General features: G+C 39.3%; 1 protein-coding gene and 1 pseudogene across 2 annotated transcripts; both read left to right on the top strand.

Moving 5' to 3' along the window:
- Arl6 (ADP ribosylation factor like GTPase 6) lies at positions 1 to 27,542 on the top strand. 2 transcript variants are annotated; one of them, XM_036203887.1, is made up of 9 exons: positions 1 to 476; positions 7,793 to 7,942; positions 11,625 to 11,686; positions 12,266 to 12,334; positions 13,001 to 13,095; positions 15,625 to 15,754; positions 21,131 to 21,186; positions 21,300 to 21,312; positions 27,028 to 27,542. In XM_036203887.1, the coding sequence occupies exons 2-9, from the start codon at positions 7,820 to 7,822 to the stop codon at positions 27,059 to 27,061; spliced, it is 582 nt and encodes a 193-aa protein (XP_036059780.1). In that variant the 5' UTR covers positions 1 to 476; positions 7,793 to 7,819; the 3' UTR covers positions 27,062 to 27,542. The 2 variants fall into 2 exon arrangements, with proteins under 2 accessions (XP_036059780.1, XP_036059781.1); XM_036203888.1 differs by lacking the exon at positions 21,300 to 21,312.
- On the top strand, positions 6,390 to 6,694 carry LOC118594091 (annotated as a pseudogene).

Genomic DNA, 27,542 nt, shown 5'->3' with positions numbered 1-27,542 from the left:
CCGACAACGCCCGTCCCGCCCCAGCCGCCAAGGCGCGACCGCTGCACTCCCAGCGAATTGGCGGCTCCCGGTGTCCTCTGTGCTTTCTCTCTCTCTCTCATAGAACCCCTCTGCTGGGATCAGGCCATTCCTGCCCAGAGCTCTTCAGCCGCAGAAGGGAGAACTCAACAGCCGACTCGCCGCTACGCCCGAGGAGGCGTGGCCTTGGGAACCGGAAGAGGCTCCTGTTGCCAAGGGAACGCCGCGCGCCTCGGCGTCTGCTCCGCCACGGATGCTCCGGTCCAGGCCGAAGCCGCCGCCGGTTCCTCCAACGTGTAGGAGAGGCTGTGCTCAGGACAAGGGAGCCTTCGTACTGAGGCAGAGAGAGGAAGGCTGAGGCTCCCAGGGAAAGATCCCACCGCGGAAACGGGTAGAGGAGTGCGTCCATTCCTGTCCTTGTCAGCCTTTGGGCTTTTGGATTGGCCTCGAAAGATCAGGTATCTCCACCCGCACCCAGCTTTTTGTCTGTCTGCCTCTCCGTCCCTGTGTTGTCTCTCAGCTCTGTTGGGTATAACTTTACACACTATCCGTTCCACCCTTGTTAAGTGTCCACTACCTTGCTGCTGTGGTTGTAGCGCTGTGGAACCGTCGCCGGGATCCACTACTTCGGAAAAGTTCCGGCTACCTGTTTGTAGCCATTTCCACCCCGGTAGCCAGAGGCCACCCTCTCTCGGTCTGATTTAGATAGAACAAGTTGTTGCCCATGTTTTTCAATCCGAACGAGTTACTGTCTCTAATCTGTGAGACGGAGAAAGACAATTGAGTTTATATGGGGAAGACTTAAGGAGCCTCGAAAATGTGTTGAACTGCTTTTGGTGAACGCTGTTTGTTGGCTTGCTTAATTGATTGACTTTAAAGCTGCCCAATTCGGGCCTTTTTATACGATGTATGAATTATTTAGTTGAAATTTAATCATCAAATATTGAAGACTGAGTAAGATTGTTTAATTGTGGTAGCAACAGCCCACTCTCCCAACGTGCTTAAAGTTTACAAAATAGCATTTCTGGAGGGCTTTTCTGTCTAATTTCATCTCTCTGCAGCTTCCCTCCAAGCCTTTACGTGTGGATAACATGCTAATTCTTCGGAACTTTTCTGACTACTAGTAATCCTTTGGAAAGCTAATTCTCAGGAAGCAGCTAGGAGAATTTGGCTGATGAGTTTAAAAAGGGCAAGAGTGAGATGAGAAACTGAAAAATTTCAGCCAGACTCAGAACAACCTTGAAACATATGCACAGCCCGCTGCCTTAAATATTGTAGGACAGAAAGTTTCGACGACGATCTAAAGAGTCACACTGGAGTAGTGCAGTGCCAGTGTTCAAACCTGCATGTTCTTGATTCGAGTACAAGAGTTGTTTCCTTCTAGAAAGATTACTTTAGCTGTCAATTCTGCTAACATTATACAGTACATACAGCAATACTTTTAAAGCTGAAGGGATATTTTTTTCCTAATCTAGCTAATACGCTCTTCTTCCTGTCCATTAGGGCAGTCTTGTCTCAACTCACTATCAGCTTTCTACCTAGTTCTTAAACAAGATAATAATAAATCTTTAGAAATTTTAGTTCTCTCTGTCTCTGTCTGTCTGTCTCTCTGTGTATAATTGTGTGTGTGTGTGTGTGTGTGTGTGTGTGTGTGTGTGTGTGTGCAGTGTAGTGTAGTGTAATGCCCACTGAAACCAGAAGAGGGTGTGACCCCCCTAGAACTGGAGTTACAGGTGCTGGAGAAGCTCATTCTTTGGTTGTTAGAAACCAAACTCTGGTTCCCTAGAAGAGCAGCAAGCCCTCTTAGCTACTGTGTTATCTCTCCAGTATAATTTTTATTTTTTCTTCTTCTTTTTGCAGTTCTTTAAATCAAACCTAGGGTCAGGCGGTGGTGGCACATGCCTTTAATCCCAGCATTTGGGAGGCAGAGGCAAGCGAATTTTTATGAGTTCGAGGCCAGCTTGGTCTACAGAGCGAGATCCAGGACAGGCACCAAAACTACACAGAGAAACCCTATACCAAAAAACAAAAACAATAACAAAACAAACAAAAAGATCAAACCTAAAACTTTTGCACATTTGTAGGCAAGCACTTTGTCATTTGGCTACATAATTAGTCCCTAAGATCATACTTTTCTTTTAAAAAATTTAAATAGACATGAGTTGTGAGAGTATAAAGCTAATTTTTACCCTAGTTCCAACCCTATCATAATTTCCCCCTTTGTTGTGGGGGTTAATTGCATACAAAATGTAATTGATAGCGAAAGCTTAAAGCCTTAAGCAAAACTCAATTGCTTTAGCAAAGTCCTAATTGTAGAAGTTCACTGAGATGTGTAGGGTTTGGGACTGGGCAAGTTTTTGCTTGAGCGGCTATGTTAGTCTAGTTGTGTGATGTTTTATTAGTGAGTTCTTTACAATAAGATGATTTTATTGTTAAAAACCTTCAACTCTTGTTTTGAAGAAATTCACAACAAAATAGAGAATCAAAAATGGCAGAGAATGCTTTGTGATAAACGTTCTTAACTGTTCATTATCCAGCTGCAAGCTTTATAGTTCACTCAGTGCTGCAGCAGATTATTTTCAAATTGCTCTGATCTTCTCTCTTATTGACTAGCAAGTCTTCCTCAATCTCAGGAAGTGTTTGTTTCTTCTTAAGCTTTTTATGGGCTTATTTTAGGTTAGTTGTACTTAGCCTTTGGAAAACTTTGTTGTTCAAGATCTTACTTTCTCCAAACTTAAGCAAAAATAAGGAAATGGAAGGGGAAATAAAATGAGAACCTCTGTCCCATAAAAGCACAGACGGTTAAGGAGCACAGGTCCCCTCAAATTGGAAGAAACTGTGAACTCCCTCCTTTTCTGAAAAAGAGATACTAATGAGAGGAAACTTGCTGGTTGGCCTGGCAGACTATAGTGGTGTGCGAATTAAGAGATTGGGGCACGAACAGGCCAACAAGAACAGACCAGCTTCCCAGTTCATCCCCAAAGGTTCCCATGGTCAAGTACTCTCTTTCTGTCTTACAACTAGTGTCAGCACTTCAAAGAGTGAAGCACTTTCAAAGATCGTCCAAACTCAGCATCTAGAATTCCTCAAATTTAAGTGACCTTGAGATTCTTTCCAAAGTAATCCCTAAGAATTGTCTTCCAGAGAACACAGTTCAGAATGTACAGAATTGAGAACCTACTAAGAGACCCAAACATGTGTAAGAATATACAATGAGAGAAACTTAGTCAATAAGGGATGATTGGAAGGACAATGAAACTAGAAAAAAATGACTGCCTATATTATCAAACAGAAAGAGGGAGGGATGAAGAGGAGAAGGGCAGCCAGTTCTCTGAATCAGTTCTTATACCCAGATAAGGTTCAGACAAATTAGAATTTAAAATCTGAAAAATAAACTAGCTAATGTGTTTAAAATTAAACTGGACTGGAGAGAGGAAATGTTTCTAGACCGGAAACTGAAGAAACAGATGAACAACAACAAAAACCTATCAATAGCATCAGATAAAAAATCTGTATTACGGGCTGGAGAGATGGCTCAGAGGTTAAGATCACTGGTTGCTCTTCCAAAGGTCCTGAGTTCAATTCCCAGCAACCATATGGTGGCTCACAACCATCTGTAATGAGATCTGGTACCCTCTTCTTGCCTGCATGCATACATGCAGACAGAACACTATATGCATAATAAATAAATAAATGAAAAACTCTGTATTACAAAACCATAAGGGAGCCGGGCGGCAGTGTTGCACGCCTTTAATCCCAGCACTCAGGAGGCAGAGCCAGGTAGATCTCTGTGAATTTGAGGCCAGCCTGATGATTTCCAGGCCAGGCACCAAAACTATGCAGAGAAACCCTGTCTTGAAAAACAAACAAACAAACCAAAACATAAAGGAAAATTTTATTTGACTAAAATGATTAAAATGATTTGGAGTTTATATACATGGAAAGGGTTCCTATACACAGTAATCAAGGGAGTAACTACAAAATTTGGTCAGCAGCTCATAAAAGAAACACCAATAAGAAGCAAGTTTTATAGTAATCTTCAGTTTTACTATTGATGCAAATTTAAACAGTGCTGGATAGGATTTTTCATTTTGTAGATAAGAAAAAAATTGAAAAGCTGACTTCTCTTTAAAATTGTACATTCCAAAATATTTCAGTAGTTAACCTCAGGTGTTTGAAAGATGATAGAAAGTCACAAAAAGTTTGGAAAATGAATATCCATGGTAGAACTTTTAACAATTAATTCTTGTAGTACTTTTGTAGAGAGAGGACATGAGACAGAAAATAGGTCATAGTTTTGAAAATATGATAAAGAATATCTGGAAAGTGAAAAATATATAAGCATTTATATTAATATGCTTAGCACAGTATAGGACTTAATAGCAAATTGGAATTAAAATGATAAATATTAATTGTTTCATATCACAAGTTAAATTTAAAATAAATTCATCAAATGCAAACTCTTAGACTAGGATTCAAAGAAATGTTTTGAAATGGGCTTTGAATCTCTAATATGAAAAGGTTTTGAACTAACACAAAGCGAGGTACCTAAGGTCAAACCCATCCTTTGGATAAGAAAGACAGTTTTCTTGTAGGCCCCACCCTTGAGGGAGGCACTGTACCTTGTAGGCACATCATTGATAGAGATCTCCTAAAGGCAATAAGCAAAATGTCAACTATACAGCTACCTTTCTTATGGCATTTGACTTAGAAGCTTCCTATTGATTACCTTGCTATAGCCTTACCTCTCTCAACATCCCTTGCCTGGGGTTCCATAGAGTAAAAAAAAAAAAATTATAAAAAGAGCTATAACATGACAGATTTATATGAACTTAAATGAACATGAGAGTCAGTGAAGTGAATTAATGGTCTGAGGAACTTTGGAAGTTAATGTGGAGAGAATAAAGGGATGTATTTATTGCACAGGTGTATTGTGGCAGTGCCGGTAGTACTGGGTGGTCGGCAAAAGGAGTGTGGAGATGTGGAGTGTAAATTTAACAGTGCTGTCCTCGAGGGAAAGGAACAGATACAAAGTTGGGTAAAGCAAGTAATATATCAGCAGCAGTTTTATTTGACTTCAAAGAACTTCTGCCTTGTATTGCTAATGGAATTTTTTTTTTTTTCCAGAGCTGAGGATCAAACCCAGGGCCTTGCACTTGCTAGTCAAGTGCTCTACCACTGAACTAAATCCCCGGAATTTATTTTTTTGCAGAGTCATCTTTTGGGGGTTGTTCTTTAAAGTTTGCATTATAAAGTTGTATAGTTTGGATTTTTAAAGTATAATATTTTAAATTTATTCTTTAAGAATTTTATACTTGTAGCTAGGTGGTGGTGGCGCACGCCTTTAATCCCAGCACTCAGGAGGCAGAGGCTAATCTCTGTGAGTTTGAGGCCAGCCTGGGCTACAAAGCAAGTTCTAGGGCAGCCAGGACTGTTACACAGAGAAATGCTGTCTGAAAAAAACAAAACCAAAACCAAACAAGAAAATTGTACTTGTATACAATGCATTTTGATTTTCTCCATCCCCTGCTCTCCAACTCTAACTCTTCCTAGACACCCTCCCCCATGATGTTACCCTCCCAACTTTATGTCCTCTTCTCTCTGTTCTCTGAAAGTAACCCATGAGCACAGTTAGTGCACTATTACGCTCATGGGCTTAGAGCTATCTATGTGGCCACCAGCCAGTGGCCACATCCCTGAAGGAAGCTGGCTTTCCCTAACAGCCATCAACTGCCAATAGCTTCTCAGACAGGGGAGGGGCCTGGTGGGCCCTTTCCCTAATCCCTGCTGGAATGTTGGCTGTGGACACTCACAGCTGCTAAGAGTTCATGAGTACATTGACCCTGTCATGCCCAGAAGGCTTTGCTTTGGCACCCCCCTCTCCAACTTCTGGCCTGTACAGCCTTTCTGCCTCCTTTTCCAGAATGTTCCTCTGGGCAACCGAGAGCAATGACAATAGCTGGTATATTGTTTGGGGTGGCTTCTGGGATCCCCTCCTAGGCCAGCACCTGGAAAGGGAGATATCCCACAAGTGACAGTAATAATAAATACCCCTTGAAGGCCTATGCCTTAAGAGCTTACTTAGTCTCCAACATTGGGGAGTGGGTCATGGACTGTAGCTTCTAAAATTGTGAGCTGATTTATCTCAACATTTGTTATGGGAGCAGAAAGCTGACTAAGACAGATATTCCCCTTTAAAAATGATTCAGTTGAGCATCCAGGGGACAAGTTAAAAAATAGATTGTGTGTGTGTGTGTGTGTGTGTGTGTGTCCTATGTACTGCCTTCTTTCTGTGAGCTGATGACAAAAAGCCTCAGAGTTCTTGAAAGAAACTGACTGTGAACAATATAGCTGGTGTTGAAGAGGTGACCATGATTAGAGACGATGGAACAGCTCTTTATTTCAGCAATCCCGAAGTCCAAGCTTCCCTCCTCACTAATACCTTTGCAATTACTGGTCATGCAAAAGCCAAACCAATCACAGCAGTGCTTCCCGGAATATTAAGTCAGCTTGGTGCTGACAGCTTAACAAGTGATATAGAAAGTTAGCCGAGTAGTTCCTGTGACAAGTACTGGATAATAAAGGACAAACACTAGAAAATATTGATGAAGAGGTTGATGGTGTTCCAGATCTTGTAGAAAATTTTGATGAAGCATCAAAAAATGAAACTAACTAAAATCCCTTGGGTTCTGGAACCTGGCAAGGACTAGAATTAACAATCAGCTCTGTTGTTCCAAAGTTTTACAGACACAGAGAACATCATCACCTGTTATTAGTCAGTAATATAAATACTTGGATATTAATAATGCTGTTTGCTCAGCATTTCTTGGTCATTTACTTTTGCATTTTTCACTTCTTCCCAGGATCTATTCTTTTGGTCAAAATATGAAGTATTGGTGCAGTTTGAAGGTGGTTTTTTGTTTTGGGGGGGGAACTTTTGGTATGTATGTATATGTATGTGGGGGGGTAATATGTGTGTGTACATAGTAGACAGCAAATTGCACAAACATAATATCTATCCTCTTCCTTCCCCCAGTAGAAATAAAACAAATATTACCAATAAAAAGGAAAGAAAAAGAAAACACTGAATTTAGTAAGACTGACCAAAATTGAAGGGGTGTACCCATTATTCCTAAAGAGTTAATGGTGAATTACAGAGATATGTAAGAGACAGGTGAAATCGGGATAAATAACCTGTCTCTATTAATAGATAACCTTACCTAAATTGGAAATAGGAATCCTGCAGAAAACAGAAGCAGTGACATTTTTATAATTGCATATTATTTCAAACTATACCCTTGGTCTCATTTCAGCTATTTATCTAGTGGTTAAACTGGTACCGCTAAACCTTGGGGCTCCTGGTTTTCTTGTCTTCCACTAGTTGAGCGTTAGCCTCAGACTGTAGCTGAGTCTCATTGCCTCTGCAGTGTTCCGTATTTACCAGACTCTCATTCATAAATAACTTTGAAAACTGCAATTTGCAGACTCCACATGATACTGAAGTTAACAAAAGCTTCTTCTTGAATATTACAATATTACAATATATTATAATGTGGTTGTCTCAGGGATGTTATTCCTGCTGTCAAGGTTTATAAGCTGCCAGTCTGCATTTCAGTTAAGGCTCCTTTCTGATAATCGGCTTATTCTGTTTACCTGGAGTTCAGCCACACCGGTGTGTTTGTGTGCTGCCATTATCCTTACATATTTTTATGTACATACTAATATATTCCATATGTAAGGTACCATTGAAATAATCATTTCTTTTCCCTCACAGTTGCTTTGTAAATATTTAAATCACACTATGGGATTGCTGGACAGACTTTCAGGTTTACTTGGCCTGAAGAAGAAGGAGGTTCATGTTTTATGCCTTGGACTGGATAACAGTGGCAAAACGACAATCATTAACAAACTTAAACCTTCAAATGTAAGTATCTCTGTAAAGCTTGACTTTGTCTGATGCTAGTGAAAGTTGTGTGCAGCATTACTGTGAAGTTATAACTTCCTATAACCTTGTAAAGTCCTGTTAATCTTACTGTTGCTTAAGGGGTTGCTTGATGCGTATGCCACATATTTATGCCATGTGCAGGTAAGTCTTGATTATTAAGCTGGAATATTCTCTTTATCTTCCTTTGTATTTCTCTAAAGAGCTTCCCAAATTGACTAAGTTTATTTATAGGTTGCACTGACTTTGTTTAAATTTCTTCCTCACAGGAAGAACAAAACAAAAGGAAAGATGCATCATTTTTCTAAGTTTGGATAATTAGACAGTTCTGTGCATATTAGCGACAGATAGTGAGTGATTTTGAGCAACATATTATGAAAATATTGTTTTATTACTGAAAATATATAAAGCTGAAAATATGAATCATATGTTGCATATGATTCATAAGTCAGAAGTAGGCTTTGTTGCTTATAATTCCTGATATGATTTATAACTGTCCTGATTCAGAAAATCTGACCTGAAGACTTGCTTTGCTTCCCCCCACTTGCCCTTTAACTCTAGTAATAAGAGCCAAAAGGTGTTATTAAATTGGAAGTATAGATGCTCCATAGTTTTGTTACTCTGGTGTAGGTAATTAACTGTATTAATCATAGGATCTACAGTGTTCTGCTAGGAAAAGCCTTATAAGACTGCTCCATGTTGTCTCCTTGTATATATAAATAAAATATATATTTTTTAGATAACTAGATTTTACACTCAAACTTATTTTTAATAATAATTTATCCTAGTGTTGTTTTTAAAATGATAAAATGTCCTCAGCTGAGAGGGTATTCACCGATGCACTCTTTTAATGTAGTTTTGGCCCAGGCATGGTGGTATATGCCTTTAATCCTAGCACTGAGGAGGCAGAGCCATACCAGTCTCTGAGTTCTAGGCCAATCTGGTCTGTCTACATAGAGTGCTCCAGGTCAGCCAGGACTGCATAGTGAGATCCCCCTTTGTGTTTGGAGGGAGAAAAGCATCTAGTTTATCTTGAAAATTTCCTAGGCAATTTGCATATTCTTTTGATAGTGTGCGACATATTCAGTTGATACCTTGTGTATTATATTTCTTCTCAACATCAAAGTACCCTTGAGTTGTCAAGCATTGAATAATAAAGATTAGCACTTAAATATATTTTAGATGGTTAGGTGAATAGATTAATGGCTGTTATTATTATTATTACTGTTATTATTATAATTATCATCATCATCTTTGGCCAGGGAATTTTGTTGATTACATGGAGATAGGACTTTTAGCAGCTGATGAAACTAAGGTTTCTCTTAAATTCTGCTCTTATCCTGTTGATACTGGTCTAATCACTGCTGACTCAAATGGTCCAGGCTACCCTTCTTCCTTTCTTGTTGCCATTCCAGTCCAGTGACTGGTTGTATTTGTTCCTGGGTAAAGCAGAGAGAAATTAATATTAGAGGTGACTCTGCTGGGAGATGGCAATGAGAGTGTGCTTGTTATGTGTGTAAAGAAAGAGATGTGCATGTGTATATATATTCATATGCACATGAAAGCCAGAGGTTGACTCAGGTTTCTGCCTCAGTTTCCCTCCACCTTATGTTTTCAGCCATTATCCCTCACAGAAATCTAAGCTCACAGATTCTGCTGGAGTGGCTGGCCTATGGACTCCAGCGTGTGCGTGAACTGTATCCATTTCCCGAGTGTGTGCTGTGCCCAGTCTTTACTCTCTATTACTGTAGGGGAAAATGAGTTCCATATGGATCTACTCTATCCTTGTTAACATCTGGAGCTTCTTTTGTGGACTATTCCCATTAGAACCTTGGAGAAGAAAAAGTTGAGGGATTTTATCCCTTCAGGCTAAATTTTAAAGGGGAGTTTGTGGAGAACCTATGTAATTATGGAGAGGCAACTTAAGTGTTCAAATGATAATTCATTGAAGACATTTGTTACTATTTGGTGTATTTTTCTATGATTTCATTAAATTTTTATTTAACCTTTATCATGTGATTCATGAAAAAGAAAAACTTTTTAAGTGGTAGGACCATGGGAAAAACAACAAAATTAAGAAGTACTTTATTCCAAAGCTTGTTGTTCAAGGCACCTCAGAGTAATGAGGCAAGACCCTAAGTGCCACAAAATAATTTATTTTTCTAGCAAACAAAAAGCAGTACTTTGGAGGAAATATTTATGCAGCTCAAAGGCTGGGAGTAAGGGAATCTGAGTAAACAGACTCGGGAGAGTTCTGGTCGCAGCATGTCACTGTTAAGGTTCCCATGCTCCAGTTCACTTTCAGCTTCCCTCCCGTTTGGATTTCAATTTTACAGAAATAGAGTACCCAAGTGAACATGGTAATGTGAGGCAAAATTTCCCTTCTTCTACTCTTAATCTCACATAAAAGTAACGAGGTTTTTGTTTTTATTTAGTTATTCTTAAGGCCAATATGGGAAAACATAGGAATAAAACTAACCAAACTGAGAGTATAATTATAATAATAGCAAACATTTGTGGAATGTTTATAGACACCATGTTGAGTATTTTGTACCTATTAGCTCATTTAATTCTCATAATAACTTTATGTGCATGATAATATAGTTGACATTTAAGCCAACCTAGGCTTAAATAACTTGTGCCAGGTGGCATAGCAAATTAGGAGTAATTAGGAGGCTATTGTAATTCAAAGCAACAAATGGAAAGGTGAATTCTAAGGTAATGGCACAGAGGCAGGAAAACTTAGAGAAGGAGTCGTTTCATACATGGCATGTAACAAAGGAGCAGTCAAGAACAACTTCTCAGCATCTGGATCATGAAGTGGATACAGTTTTGTTTAAATGAATAAACCGTTTGGATGATGGAAATTCTAGGAGGCATTTAATGTGTTCAGTTATCAGTAGGTTTGAATGTCTGTGACCTGTCAAGAGTATGTCCTGCTGTTCTTGAGGCCCTGTTATACAGGGCTCTCCAGGCTTCTTCCTGTAGAACTTACTGCCGGAGCCACAGGATTCCACCTGGCTTCCTTCTGTGTGCATCACTCTTTCATTTAGCAGTGTGCTCTAGACATGCATGCCTTCTATTCTTCCTGAGTAGCAAGTTCCTTCTCTACCTGAGATCATTGTACTGACTAAATCCCTTTACTGGAACATTCTTTGCCAAGAACTTGCCCTGGGGCTTCCACTACCTACTATTTGCTCCCTAGCTCTCCTCATCCGTGTGGTCATATGTTGACGGTTGCTTACATTCTCTATCTGATGAGCTTCTCAAGAGCAGGGCCCAGGCAGACATGAAGTCAGACAATCCCAAACATACATAAACTGAATGTACATAGATTAGTAATCATAATGTGTAGAGTAACTAAGAAATTCAACACAGGAACTCAGAATGGCTTTTTAAACCACTTATGAAAACCTGCCTACCTTGTTTAATAAAACAAAAACAACGTGAATTCAAACATACATGTTATACCAATTCATAATTGGCAAGTAAGTCTTGCATTTTATAAGTGAATTTACACATAGTGACCCTGTTAGAAAAATTATAATATTTAACTTTGTTATCTCCTTGGTAGCATATTTTAGAAATGGGAAAAATCTGGGACTTGAGGGAAAAAATCCATCTTTGTAATTACAAATGTCTAATTTTATGTTTTCTCTTCCAGGCTCAGACTCAGGATATAGTTCCAACCATAGGATTCAGCATAGAGAAATTCAAATCCTCCAGGTAACCGCCTTCTCTCTGTGACTCCGAAGCTGTGAGTGTTTCCATACTTACCTGGAATGCAGTTGTCATTCCCTATTCCCATGGGCTTTGGCCTTTTTCTATCACTACCTTTAGTTTATTCTCACACTTAAAGCTTAGACCTGGGGGCTGGAGAGATGGCTCAGAGGTTAAGAGCACTGACTGCTCTTCCAGAGGTCCTAAGTTCAATTCCCAGCACCCACATGGTTGCTCACAACCAGCTGTAATGAGGTCTGGTGCCCTCTTCTGTGTATATAATAAACAAAAAAACAAACAAATAAATAAATAAATAAATAAAATATTTAAAAACAAAACAAAACAAAAAGCTTAAACCAGCTCTTGAAAACCTCATTAGCAAAGGAAACATTTTAGGTTATACATTGCAAAATCATATTTAGATTAATAAATTTATTTTTTAATTTTTTCCTGAATGTTGATCACATTTATTGTCCTGTAGCTATGCTGATTTATCTCATAGAAAACAACTTAAGATATTAAAAGATGACTATTTCACTTAGTTGTTTAAAATACAGTAATGCCTTGCTGTTTGTCTGTTTATAGTTTGTCTTTTACAGTATTTGACATGTCAGGGCAAGGAAGATACAGGAATCTCTGGGAACACTATTATAAGTAAGTACTTTCATGAATATTACTTAACTACATGGCTACATTTTAATGTCAAATACTGATTAATAGTCCAAGTGATTATATGGTTTCTGCTGTAATAATGTAACTTCATATAATTCATGACACTGAACCTTTGTTCTCTTCTCTGTTTTTGGTGTCCATTTCTGTCTGTGGTTAATGTAGCTACACTTTAAGAGCCAGCTATCAGGCTATGCAGAGTGACACGTACCTGCTATCCTGGTACTTGTAATGCTAAGGATGAAGAATCACAATTTAAGGCCAGGCTGGGTTAGAAGCCGGCTGGGTTACCAGTGCTTGTGCAATACTTAGTCTACTCACATCTGTATAATCAGATACCACAGCTGCCGTCAGTGGAGAAATTATTCCTTATTCAAGTTATTTCTTCAAGGACTGATATGATGCTTAGCTCATAGATCAGAAATATTACTGACCACATTTAGTTAAACTAACAAGATTATTTAAGAGCTGATTACTTGTTTTTATAAATATTTCCAAACAAGATATTTTTCAGAGTATACAGACATAATGTTCAGTAAATACTTAAGATAAAACACTGTCAACTTACTAGGATCCAGATGTTTTATACCCACTTAAGATTGCATATGGTGGTAAAATAATGTTATTATTCTATTTCTTTGTATTATACAGAGATGGACAAGCTATTATTTTTGTCATTGATAGTAGTGATAAATTAAGAATGGTTGTAGCCAAAGAAGAACTTGACACCCTTCTAAGTCACCCAGGTACTTGTGTAATCTCTTCTATGACGTCTGTGCTTTGCCTTCCATCTTATATGTGTTGGTTTGTTTGTGAATAAGTTGTTTATGAGATAGAATTATTTTCTATTTAAATGTGTAAATCTTAAAGCTTATTGATTACACAAAATTTATAAAAAAACTTCGCCTTTTTTTAATTTCAAAGCTTTATATGGTGTTTTCTTTGGATTTTTTTTTTTGGGGGGGGAAGGCTACTGGCATTTACTTCTTTAACACTAAAAATTCGTTGCTTTCCTAAATATATAAATAATATGCCGTAATAAGAGAAGAACATTCAGAGAGAAAGGATGAGGGAGACCGTGGCATTCTGTGCAGTAGGACATCGGGTACCTTGGTTACCTTATTTTTATGGGAGTCTCCGGAGAAGGGAGCAGCTAACAAGAGGCCATGCTGCTGCTTGTTTTGCTCCCAGTGTTAGGAAAACTTCAAGTAGAAGGAAGAGGAACTAGATTGTGGTTTTATTTATCCTTTATTTGAGTATGTATTTTAAGTGTATGTGTGTGTGCCTGAGTATATTTATGTGTACTATGGGTATGCAGGAGCCCACAAATGTAACTCGTAGGAGACCAGCCCCCACATTTATTTACCCCAGGAACTCTTGGGGATTGAAGGATAAGAGACTTAGTTAGAAATAGTGAGGAAGAGAACAGAGAGAAAATATAGGATAAACTCTGGTAGGCCTGGATCTTTATCTACCGGCCAGAACTTTATTCCAAAGGTCTGTTTATAACAATGCCAAGGGGTGGAGCAAAAGACCTCCCCCTTGTTAGTTAGACCCTTACAAACACCTGGTACTCTGGCCTGTGATCCAGTCAAACTCTTATGCAGTCCTGCTGGGTACAGCCACTAGGAAACCTAATAGGCTCCAACATTAATAAAAATCCCAGACTCAAATATTGGGGTAAATGCTGAAAGATCAGAGAGACAAAAGAACAAGCCACGTCTCACCTCACCAACTCCTCAAATTCTGACTGAAAGCCTCTCAGTCCTCAACTGAAAGGCTTCCTCAGCCTTATGGGGTCCAGCTGAAAAGCCTCCAGCCGAAAAATTCTCTAGCTGAAAGGCCTTAGCCAAAACAGCTTCAGCTAAAAAGCTTCCGCCGAAAAAGCCTTCAGTTCCTGTCTCCTCACGCCTTATATGCCTTTCTCCACCCAGCCATATCACTTCCTTCTTAGTGCTGGGACTAAAGGTGTGTGTGCTTCCCACAGTATTGGTATTAAAGGCGTGTGCTTCCCAAGTACAGAGAATAAAGGTGTGTGCCACCACTGCCTGGCCTCTGTGTTTAATCTAGTGGCTTGTTCTGTTCTCTGATCTTCAGGCAAATTTTATTAGGGTACACACTATATCACCACACACAAAGGTCAGTAGAGCGCATCAGATCCCCTAGAATTGGATGTACAAGCAGTTATGAACCACTCATCATTTTTATTTTTAAGTATTACTTAGGTAACAGTCAAGATAGGGAATTAAGTGAAAAGACAAATATGTACAGTAATGAAACTGGTGAGCCTGTTATGGAGAATTAGATATAATAATTATGACTGGAAATACAGTGTTTCTACTAGATGTGGAGGTGCTGCTGTGTGTTGTCTTTACTCTGGAGGGCAATTCAACAGCACAGGACAAAGGTGGGAAGGAGGTTCTCCTTCTGAATTCTAAGCTCTTTAATACATTTGGACTTGGTTTCACTCAGCAGCTAAGGGCACTTGCTGCCAAACCTGGGATCCATTCTGAGTTTGATCTCACAGACTCACGTAGTAGAGAGAGGGAGAGAGCTGAGTCCTTCCCATTACTTTTCCTGTGACTTCCACATGCATGCTATGGCACACCTGTACCATGTGTGCCAGCGTGCACGCACACACATGTGCACACATGTGCACACATAGGTAAATAAATAAATATAAAAACAATACACAAAACCTTTGGAAAATGCTTTCAAAATTGTAAATGGAAAAAATAACTTATTAAAAAATATCTCCCTTGTTCATGATGCAGTGTGTGGTTTAAAAATAAATCAGCTGGGCGGTGGTGGCGCACGCCTTTAATCCCAGCACCCAAGAGGGTGGATCTCTGTGAGTTCGAGGCCAGCCTGATCTACAGAGTGAGATCCAGGATGAGCACCAAAACTACACAGAGAAACCCTGTCTCGATAAACCAAAAAGAAAAAAGAAAAGAAAAAAAGCAGAATCCATTTCCTCCTCTTCCTGTTTGAGGTCTGTCTCCCTTATGTTGACAACTGAAAACAACAGAAATATCTGCCTTTGTGCATAGCTGCTTCTCTAACTGCTAGATTCCCCTTCTCTGATTTTCAGAGGGCACATGTCTTACCAAGTAGTTGTGATCTCTCTGTTTAGGTGAATGTTAACTGTGCGTCTTTAAGTGCTTGTGTATGGATAATACTGAAAGAAGCAACGGGAAAGTTCATCTTATTTCAGTTTTCGGGGCTCAGGGCAAAGTGATCCAAACAGGTGTAGTGATGGTGTCTTTCCTTCGCAGATATTAAGCACCGCCGGATTCCAATCTTGTTCTTCGCAAACAAAATGGATCTCAGAGACGCTGTGACATCTGTGAAAGTGTCTCAGTTGCTGTGCTTGGAGAACATCAAAGATAAGCCCTGGCATATTTGGTAAGAAAAAATAGTTCTCATTTTGTCTCTCTGAAAAGCCTGTGAAATGGAGGGTTCTGTTTAGGCTTTCGTTTTGGTTTTTACATCATTTTATAAATGGCAGACATGGTAGAGTGCAAGCAGAGTATTTATTTCACAGAATTGTGACATTCCAGGTACTCATGAATATATTGCTATTAGCTTTTCAAATCCTTTGGCGCTAGAAAAGGTATATTTAAAAAAAAAAAAAAAAAAAAAAAACCTCCTTATAATCAAAAACGTAAATTATCCACTTGCTCTCCTGTCTTTAACCACAGTGACTTCCCTTTTCACCTGAGATCAGACAAGCCCAGTCTTTTCTTGGGATTTTTGCACTCTGGTATCACCTTGTCTGAGTCATTCTCCCAAGTAACGTACCTGGATTTCTGCTGTGTTTCACCAGTACATGTGGCCTTTCTTTTGCTTTTTTATTTTGGTGGTAGTTTGTCTTCCAAGAGTTGGGATCTTTGCCGGGTTTGGTTGCTGCCGTATTTTTCTTTTCCACTTCTGTGACTGGTACATGGTACACATACTTTAAATATTTGTTCAAATGAGGAAGTAGAGATAATGGTTGTATATGGACATACTAGTCAACAGTGTCTGAAATTGCTATGCATTATTTATTTAGGAAACATTTTCTTTTTCTTTTCTTTTTTTTTTTTTTTGGTTTTTTGAGACAGGGTTTCTCTGTGTAGCTTTGGAGCCTGTCCTGGATCTCACTCTGTAGACCAGGCTGGCCTCCAACTCACAAAGATCCGCCTTTCTCTGTCCCTCGAGTGCTGGGATTAAAGGAATGCGCCACCACCGCCTGACGGAAACATCTTCTTAATTAACTCCTTTGTGCTACCTTCCTGAGACCCTCTTTTCCTACCTACTCACCCACTGCCCATGCCCCAGGATGTCCTTCTGTAGTCTCTCCACTTTTCACAAGAATAACTAAAGGAAGGTTGGACACAAGCAGAGAAGTCTACTGACTGTAGAAGGGACCTAGCATGTAAAGCAAGAAAGGGGAGCCTAGGAGTCCCAACATGGAGTGTGGGATGGGAATTCCACTCCTAGCAGCATTTTGAAAGTTTCTTGAGAGGAAGAGTTAGTTTTCTTTAAGGGTGTGACCCCTGATAGGTCAACCACACACCAGGGGAGACACCACACCTAAAACTGTTTGGGGGTAACACAAACTGGACTGGCTGGGTTTTCAAAAAGAGAGACTCCAAGTTGGATGGGTAGGGAAGTGAGAATGAATGTGCTCAAAATAGAGTGTATGAAATTTCAAAGAATTAATTAAAAAAACAAAACAAAACAAAACAAAAACCACCTTTAAAAAGAACCGCTCTTTAAGAGCTAACCTTGGTGCTGAACAGAGTAGCGCTTAAGTAAACCCAAGAGACACCTCAGGATTCTATGAGACCCAGCACCCCTCTACCAAGGAAGGAAATAATGAAACCTTGCTTGCTTTTGAGTAGGGGTGGGATGGGGGGCAGTGCCACTCTATGGTTGTTCAATTTGAATCTGAGGTCCAGTAATGTGTGATAGTTAAAGGAGAGAGTGATTTTAGACCGAGGCAAATTTTGAGATAGAACCTTTGCTATCACAAACCACTGGACTCCAAAGACAACATAAATTAAAGTGAATACTAATGTTTGCATTGTGCAGAGTATTGTGATGCTTTGACGGGAGGCACAATATCCAAGAAATGTCAGTAGAATGAGTGAATTACCCCTTCTACCTAAAATAACTAACAGTTAAATTTAAACAGATTTATTTATTCAGTTATGACATCTCAAAATATCTCTGTGTGAAAAGTGAAATGAAGATTCTGTGAGGATATTCTATTCCCAGATTCTGTGTTCTCCGTATAACACAGAAAAATGCCAAAGATTTTTTAAACCTATCTATAACTTTACTTCCTTTAATTCAAACTGGACTTCATCTTGCTAATTCAAATTAGCATTTCATTTATAAGATTTGTTCTGCGTTTTGTGATATTTTTAAAGCACACACAAGATTGAAAATATGTTTATCCTTCTTTTCTAGCTTTAGCTATATGGGTAGTAGTCCTTAGTGACACAGAGATAAGGTGTTACCTGTCTCTGACCTTAGATGCAAGTATATTGGTACAGTCTGGGAAACTAAAGAAGAATTTGGGCCCTTTATTTTTCCCATTTTTACTAACCATAGAGTCAAAGGCCTCATTGCATTAACATGTTTTTGACTTAGTTCCTTCATGGTCTATTTTGATTTGCATATTGAATTCTGATATAGACAGATAATAAGGAAATAATTATACAAACATCAGATGACTGGATGGGGAAAGGTCAACAGCATAAGAGAAAGCATGAGCTGACTTGTTGTCTTTAGCCTGATTTCAGTCAGGAGCATTTCCTGTGAAGGCCTGGTTGGAGACCAGCTCCCCAGTCAGAGACCAGGAAGAAAAGGGCCTGGCTGAGAGTATACTGGTCTGTTCAGGAACTGAGGGCAGTCTGGCTGCACCAGAGCAGTCGAGAAACCGTGGGAGGTGTGGCCACTGAGAAGTCACTCGAGGCCATAGAATGCAAAGCACTCTAGTGCGTGTGTCGAGAGCCCAGTTTTCGCTCTAGTTCTGAGTTCTAGTTTATGTCAAAGAAAAGGCGGAGCTTGTTCGGAGACTATGGAGGGTTTTAGTCACTTGGTGACACTTCCACCAGTGGACAAGGAGTTCTTCCCTGTATTCTTGTCTAGAGCTGTATGTGCCAAAATCAATAGCTTGGAGTTTTGATAAAAGTATTTTAGTTACTGGTGCCTTGCTGTTATGGTATGCAATCAAGAATGTGCTTTGAATAATTGTTTACCTCATACTGTTTGTTTCTGTCTTCTTAACTTGAAAAATTCTTCACTACCATGTAATCTCAATTTAACAAGTAATTCCTTAGCAGTAATTTCTTTAGTTAGAACCTGATTAATTCCTTATGTTCTCTGCTATGCTTTAGGTATGCTTCCCCACTAAGTGAATGCTATAAAATAATCTCTAGTTATTCAGAAATTTTAATTATTAATGTGATCATAGATTTTAAATGAGCTACTAGATCTGTAACACATAACATTGGTCTATATCTCTCAAAAGGATTATTTGAACTTTTACTATTTTAGTTTTATATACCTTAAATAATTATAGATGAAATATCCCATTAGGGGGTTAAGTATGGAAGACAATGGAAGCACTTTTCTTTTACATACAGATATGTAAGTATTATAAGAAATAACTCTTGCTGGGCGTTGGTGGTGCACGCCTTTAATCCCAGCACTCGGGAGGCAGAGGCAGGTGGATCTTTGTGAGTTTGAGGCCAGTCTGGCTACAGAGTGAGATCCAGGAAAGTCGCAAAGCTACACAGAGAAACCCTGTCTCGAAAAACAAAAAAACAAAAAATCCTGTTAGGTCAGTGGTAATATTCCTTCAGTTGCAGATGCCAAAGGTTCCTGCAGTAATAAATATAAAAGTACAACTGAGATTAATGGAGATTTGTTTTCATCTAATAAAAGTTTATGACCAGCCAGGGAGTGGTGACGTGTGCCTTCAATCCAGCACTCGAGAGGCAGAGACAGGCAAATCTCTTGAGTTTGAGGACAGCCAGGTCTACAGAGTGATTTCTAGGACAGCCAGGGCTACACAGAGAAGCATTATCTCAAAAAAAAAAAAAAAAAGTTTATGAGCTCCTCATGGTGGCTCCTAACTATGTCCTGTATTTGCAGGGTGGAGGCTAAGGTTCAATCAACACAGCAAGTTTGAGCCAGCTTAAATTGTATGAGATCCTGCCTCAAAAATAAAACAAAACGACAACAGAACCCATATTATAATTATGGGTTTTTACTCTATAGATAACAAATTACATTTCAATGAAGTCAATTGATTCTGTGACTATACTGTGACCTAAGTCCAACACTTCTATTGGAGCACTGTGTAGAGTGGGCTGGACAGTGAGTAAGTGTGTCAGTCACTGTGTAGAGTGAAGTGGACAGTGAGTAAGTGTGTCAGTCACTGTGTAGAGTGAGGTGGACAGTGAGTAAGTGTGTCAATCACTGTCTAGAGTGGGGTGGACAGTGAGTAAGTGTGTCAGTCACTGTGTAGAGTGAGGTGGACAATGAGTAAGTGTGTCAGTCACTGTGTAGAGTGGGGTGGACAGTGAGTAAGTGTGTCAGTCACTGTGTAGAGTGGGGTGGACAGTGAGTAAGTGTGTCAGTCACTGTGTAGAGTGGGGTGGACAGTGAGTAAGTGTGTCAGTCACTGTGTAGAGTGAGGTGGACAGTGAGTAAGTGTGTTGGTCACTGTGTAGAGTGGGGTGGACAGTGAGTAAGTGTGTCAATCACTGTGTAGAGTGAGGTGGACAGTGAGTAAGTGTGTTGGTCACTGTGTAGAGTGGGGTGGACAGTGAGTAAGTGTGTCGGTCACTGTGTAGAGTGAGGTGGATAGTGAGTAAGTGTGTTGGTCACTGTGTAGAGTGAGGTGGACAGTGAGTAAGTGTGTCAGTCACTGTGTAGAGTGGGGTGGATAGTGAGTAAGTGTGTCAGTCACTGTGTAGAGTGGGGTGGACAGTGAGTAAGTGTGTCAGTCACTGTAGAGTGAGGTGGACAGTGAGTAAGTGTGTCAGTCACTGTAGAGTGAGGTGGACAGTGAGTAAGTGTGTCAGTCACTGTGTAGAGTGGGGTGGACAGCGAGTAAGTGTGTCAGTCACTGTGTAGAGTGAGGTAGACAGTGAGTAAGTGTGTCAATCACTGGGTAGAGTGAGGTGGACAGTGAGTAAGTGTGTCAGTCACTGTGTAGAGTGGGGTAGACAGTGAGTAAGTGTGTCAGTCACTGTAGAGTGAGGTGGACAGTGAGTAAGTGTGTCAGTCACTGTGTAGAGTGGGGTGGACAGTGAGTAAGTGTGTCAGTCACTGTGTAGAGTGAGGTGGACAGTGAGTAAGTGTGTCAATCACTGTGTAGAGTGAGGTGGACAGTGAGTAAGTGTGTCAGTCACTGTGTAGAGTGAGGTGGACAGTGAGTAAGTGTGTTGATCACTGGATAGAGTGGGGTAGAGAGTGAGTAAGTGTGTCGATCACTGGATAGAGTAGGACAGTGAACTCTAGAAATTTTTTTGACAGTGAGAAAAATAACCTGATGTTTATGTGTTCTGAACATCACTACTTATTCTCAAAATTTATCCCATGTGTTTTTTCCCAATCCTTAGACTCTAAGTTTCTATTTATGTTCTATTTCAATACTTCATCAGTTTTGCAGAAATGTGTGTTACTAGTGTATATTTGTTTACAGGATTGCAAGTGTTGTTATTTCCCTCTAAAGTTATCTGATGCCGTAAGTGGATGATGTGTGTGGCTTTATTGCAGTGCTAGTGACGCCATCAGAGGAGAAGGACTCCAAGAAGGTGTGGACTGGCTCCAAGGTACATCGCAGCTGCTGGGCTGCTCTAGCCTGCTCTTTTCATTCATTCATTTCATTTTTGATTTTAATTTTATTACATCAATGCCTCCTTCTTGTTTTCATTTCTGCTGTCAGAAAAAGCAGTACAGTAAGTATCTGGTACTTTGCTGCATTTCCGTTATTATATTTTTGTAGTTGGAAAGCTTCTCTCCAGGTTCCACCAAGCCCCCGCAGTCCCACAACCCACGTATAAAATAATCATACAGACACTTATATTATTTAAACTGCTTGGCCATTAGCTCAGGCCTACCATTGTCTAGCTCTTACTCTTGTATTTAGCCCATTTCTATTAGTCTATACTTTGCCACATGGCTTGTGGCTTACCAGTGTCTTTACATGTTGCTTTTCATGGCGGCAGCTGGCAGTGTCTCTTCCCACCCAGCCTTCTACTTCCCAGAATTCTCTTCTCTCTTGTCCCGCCTATACTTCCTGCCTGGCCACTGGCCAATCAGAACTTTATTTACACAGAGCGATATCCACAGCATATTTTTCTGGCAAATTTAATTAAAGTGTTTCTATGTATATATATAGAATATATATGTATATATGTGTATACACACACACACACACACACACACACACACACACACACACACACACATATATATATGATCTAGAAAATGGTTTGAATATATGGACCCAGATTTTCATTAACTCTAGTAGCTGAAAACACATATGAAGTTTGGGACAGATGTTAGTTAGGCCTTACTGTTAATAAAAGGACCAAATGACAACTATCTTTTTCTCAATCATTCTGTATAGCACTCCATATATAACTTCATTTATACATGATATAGATGCACAAATTTAACACTCATATCACTATTATAAGTACTATTAATCTATTGATATCTTGTTTATTTTCCATTCAGTTTTTTAAATCAAAATAGCTGTAATAGATTGGTATAGCACTACTATATTAGGGAATAAATTAAGATATAGTTTTCCCTAGGGTCAAATTATAAGAACAGCTTGAAGCATGAAAAGCAATAGATAGGTGCATGTCCTTTCTGTAGAGTCCTTATGGCCAAATCAAAAATTTTCAATTTAAGCAGACTTTCTGACTATTAGTTCTTACTGGGACTCTCTCTACTCTGGATAGGGTAAAAGAAGATAGAAATCCTAACTACAATTATAAATACTATTTACTCTACATTAGCCTTTTAATATTAGATATGTGTGGGATAGTTTTTCATTTTTCTTCTTCCATGTTTTGGAAACCATGGCAGAATTATAACCTGATGTATTAGATGGGAGAGTAACCTGCCTACACATGCTAAGAGCACATTTTACAAAGATATGTAAAATCTTCTCTTCTAGTGAATTCCACAGATTTTAAATTTGTTTTTGTTTTTGTTTTTGTTTTTTCCTTTTTGTTTTTTTTGAGACAGGGTTTCTTTGTGTAGCCCTGACTGTCCTGGAACTCGCTCTGTAGACCAGGTCAGCCTCAAAAGTCAAAGGTCCACCTGCCTCTGCCTCTCCAGTGCTGGGATTAAAGGTTCCACCACCACCTGGCACAGACTTTTCCTTTCTAGCTTGTATTTATTCTGTCAAAACACTTACTATTAAATTGCAAAGAACATTCTAGTCATATTTCATAAATAAGTAAAGCAAACATCTCTTATGGTTCTCAAAATTACTAAAGGAAATTTTTTTCTTTGAACTCACCAAGTTCATCTTTCAAATTATTGTAAGAAGTGTTCAGGGTTATGGGATGGCTTTCCAGAGGAAACTGATAGGTTACAGAGTAGGACCCCAGGGAAGACAGAGAGGTGTATTTTCTTCCCTGGCTTCGTCCTTTGCTGATGCTGACAGTGCTCTCAGTGCAGATGTGGTGGGCCGTGGAAGCCCTGCCAACACTCTTAGTGCAGGGGTTCTGAGCACAGCACTGAAAAGAAGATGCTAGAGCTCCTAGGTTTGGGTTTCTATCGCTCCTTTCTTCCCCAACTCCATTTATAGTTAGTTTTATTTTTAATCTGTACTAATAGCCACTAGGTGTCAGTAATGACCCAATTTTACAGTACCAGTGTTCAACTCTTGTTAGACCCAATTGTTTTTCTTTCTATTCTGATCTGTTATCTTCCGTCCTAAGTCTTTGTGAGAACAGACTATTGTTAGAAGTGATTCTGTGTCCTTGTGTTGCAGCAGCCTCTGCAAGGTAAGTGATAGCATCCTTGCCTGCTCTGTGCAGCAGGCAGAGCAGCAAAGGAGCTGCCTTTTGAGTCAACAACACATCTATTCTAGTTACTAGTAACCTCTCTTCACACTAACAGACCTCTTGTATCATCTTATGAAATAACTTTCACATCTGTAATATTCACATCTTAAATTTCATAAAATAGTGTGTATATGTTAAAATAGGATGCATAGGAAAGCTTTCAATACATGTCAAACTTACTCTCCTACCTAGACATCTTATTTAAAAGAAGCAGAAATCATATAGGGTTTGTTTTTGTTTTTTTTTATAAAGAGTTTGTTAGTTTGTGTTTGACTAGATGATCATTCATTTGTATTTTCCTGTAGAATAGTAATAGTATACATTTTATGGTTCTCAGTTATCTGTTTGAATATGAAAAGAGATAAACACCTATCTTCAAAATAAGTAATAGTAAATAAAAGAGACTAACCTGCTTGTAATTTCACTCACTCGCTACATACACATAGAAAACTCTAGCTATAAAAGACCTTTGAACTGAAGTTCATTTTACTTTCAGAATCCTGAAGTTTTCTAGCCTGTTAAACAAGGCTCATTTTGTACTAATTTAATCTTATTTCTTTAAGCTTGATGTTGGACATTTTCATGAAATATTAAATGTTGCATATGATTATATTCTCTTTTGAAAGATGCAGTAATTTTTATGTGTAATAATAAGTATAAAAGTTCTAGTTCTGAAACATTCAAGTGAGATTTTTGTGGGGAAGGGTAGGTTTGTTCTGAGGCAGGGTATCGCTATTATGTAGCACTGGCTGACCTGGAACTCTCTATCTGAATTTCCCAGCAATGAGACTACAGGTATATTTTACCTACCCAGGGTTCAAGTGAGATATTTTTAAGTTTTTCTAAAATAATAAGACTTGTGTTATCATATTACATGCAAAGTGGAAATTCAGTAATGCCTCCCGATTTCAAACCATAATGTTGTTTTGTTTTGAGTACCAAGAGTAATCCTATGTGTTAATAAGCACATGTGTTAAGCAAACATAGACAAGTAAGTATATTTCTGTTCTACCACCCTAGCCCACTTCTAGATTTTAATCTCTATTGTACATGTTGCACTATGAGTATTCTAATGAAAATAGAGGATTGAACATATATCAGGTATCACTAATGATAAAGGCAGTGTTTTAAAAAGATGTTAACTCCGTGTATATAAAGAATGGATGTGGTGAAAATGGCAATCTTGTTTGGAAAGCTGGAGATCTGATGGTTGTTGGTTGGCTTAACAGGCCCCAAAAAGCTGAATCCTAAGTGGGCACTATGAAATGATAGTACACACCCTAATTCACTTTGAAGATCTTCTCAAGGGTTAAGAATATGCTTGTAGTTGGAAATAAAAGATAGATCTGATCTGGAGCTGAAAAGAGAAAATATGACTTCCTCCCGCCACCCAACAAATACAAGAAACAATGAGTTTCAAGTATTATCCTCTGCAAATATTCAGACATTATCTGTAGACTGAAAAATACCAGACACACTGTATGTTGTAATAGTAAACTGAAAGCAAGGAGAGGCTGCAAGTTTTCTTGGAAAATATTGTGATTCTCTTCTATCTCCTACTCTGCCAGGAAACAGTAGAAGTAGGCACAATGAAGAGAGGGTCATCTGAGGAATGAGACTAAGAAGTAGGCAGACATCAGCGGTGGTAGTGCACACCTAGCCCTGGAGAGGATCTATGCATTTGAGTCCAGCCTGGTCTACAGAGCAAGTTCCAGGACAGCCTGGGCTACACAGATAAACCCTATCTCAAAACAAAAAAAGAAAAAAAAGAAAAACAACAACCCCAAACAACCAAAGAGGTCTTATTGAGAAGATCCTGTATCCAAACAAGAAACAGTTTAAAAAGAGAACCAGGGAAATAGGGAGGAATAGTATGTCATCAAAGAGTATTAGCTAGAACTGAACCTTGAGAGCCCAGTACTGGGGAAGTAAATATTCCTACCCAAGGCACATCATTAGTAGGGTTCAACCCTAAGACAATGGAAACTTGTGCACTCTCCCTGAGGTGGAAATAGGTTTCACATAAGGAGGGAAATTGTTAAACTTCCCAACACCCGCAACTTGGGAGCTACATGTAATGGTCACGGCCTGGAAGAGATCATAGAGAATATCCTGGAATCCCATACTCAAGGCAGAACCAAATGTGACAGTAAATAAAGACATATTCAGCTGTATTAGCTCAAGAAGAAGAGAGTAAACCAAGAAAAGAAAAAGACAAAATGCAGGGGCTCATCTCCCGGGACTGTGTACTGGTAAAGTGCCCATTGTGCAGGCATGAGCCTGAGTGGGTTTAAATCCCCAATACTTACTGAAAGCCGGGAGCACTGATCTGTGATCCAGTGAGCCTATGGCAAGATGGCAGGCAGAGATGGAGCATCCACAGATGCTTGTGGGTCAGCCAGCCTGGTGTACACAACTGCAAACAGCAAAGACCCTGTCTTAAGGTGGAAAACAAGGACCAACACCAACCAGAGTTGACCTCTGACCTCCACACATGGACCAACACACACAGCCACATGAATGTGTACATGTGCAGCTTACACTATCAAAATAAGGACAGAAGGGGAAGAAAGGAAGGATGGCTAGATAGACCTAGGAAAACTAGCACAGGAATGGAGGAACAAATTAACGAAAGTCCTAGACTGATAATGAAAGGGATCTCAAGAATAGTTGGCAAGCAGAGAAAAGGGCTCTCTGGGTTGGACAGTCATCATGATGTTTAGAAAAAAGTTCCTCAAGAAGGTGTAAACAGGGACTATCGAGATTGCTCAATGGTAAGGCTGTTCTTCCAGAGGACCTCAGCTAAATTCCCAGCATCCTCATGGGGGCTCACAACCATCCATGACTCCTGTTCTGTGGTACCCAACATTACTAGCTTCTGTGGGCACCAGGCATGCACATGGTACACAGACATTTATGTAGGAAAAACACCCATACACATAAATAATTGTTTAAAAAGAAGGTGAAATGATGGGTTATGTAATGTGTGGCATGTGTGAGAGTATTTGAGTTGAGTTAGTGTTAAATATGCTAAAAAAAAAAAAAAAAAAAGAAGGGAGGAGGAGGAGAAACCAAATAGATGGGGGGCTTGGTTGAGATTATTACCTTTAGGGTAAACAAAATCTAGAAGAAGAAAGCCTACATCCTACCTTTGTGAGCGCTGAGTGACATTGACATCGTCATACAATACAGATAATGATGGCGTTAACTGAGATAGAAGTATTAGGGCCATAAAGGTTGCAAAGGAGTAGCTGAATGAAGAGTGTGAGAGCTGAAGTCTGATAAGAATGTGTGTTAGTGAGTTGTAAGTAGTTACCTAGAAAGGAATTAACTGTAAGTAGTAGCTCCAAAAAGGAGCAATGACCCAAGGAACTGCTACGTGTCTTTCTAATAAGCCTGTAGAGCTAGTTAATTCTTTACCTACTTACAGCTTACATAGAAATTAACACAGTAGATATGCAGATGGGGTGTCCCCGTCTCCCCCCCCCCCCCATGTTATATAGGTTTGCCTTGAGTTGACGTAGAGAATAGTGTTGCTGCTGTTTCCCTTGTCAGGCTGATGATGGTTTTGTCTGTTTGTTATAGATCAGATCCAAGCTGTGAAGTCTTGAAAAGATAGTCTCTGGAAACCTCGGCAGTTTTCAATGAAAGGAGTCTATGTAAGGCATACTGAAGAATCTCAAATTTATTTTTAAAGATTTACGCAACCAAGAATATTTTACAATATTCTGCTTGCTTTGTGGACTCTGGAAAAACTTTTTAAGAATTTAGGACTTGAGACATTGTTAATCTGGCCATTAACTGTATGAAAACTAACATTACCTCAGAACGCCTTTGTTACTAGCTTCTTGTAAAGGTCTACATGTTGTTATAACTGGAATGTGTAAATACCAGTTGTAAGCCATCTCAATATCCTCACTATCATGATTTATCTTTGATGTATTTTTATTTTTTAATTGTCCTCTAAAAGTTCAGTTTATTCTGTGGCTTTGAAGCTGGAATTGTATTAGAGAAACAACTTTAAAGACTCATAAGGGATCACAGGAAGTTCGGGTGTATGTAATTTTTATTGTGTCCCAGTCAATAAAAAATGAAACATG

Source organism: Onychomys torridus, chromosome 12, assembly GCF_903995425.1.
Source record: "Onychomys torridus chromosome 12, mOncTor1.1, whole genome shotgun sequence".
Classification (NCBI taxonomy): domain Eukaryota; kingdom Metazoa; phylum Chordata; class Mammalia; order Rodentia; family Cricetidae; genus Onychomys; species Onychomys torridus.
This window is presented reverse-complemented; position numbering and strand designations above follow the sequence as displayed.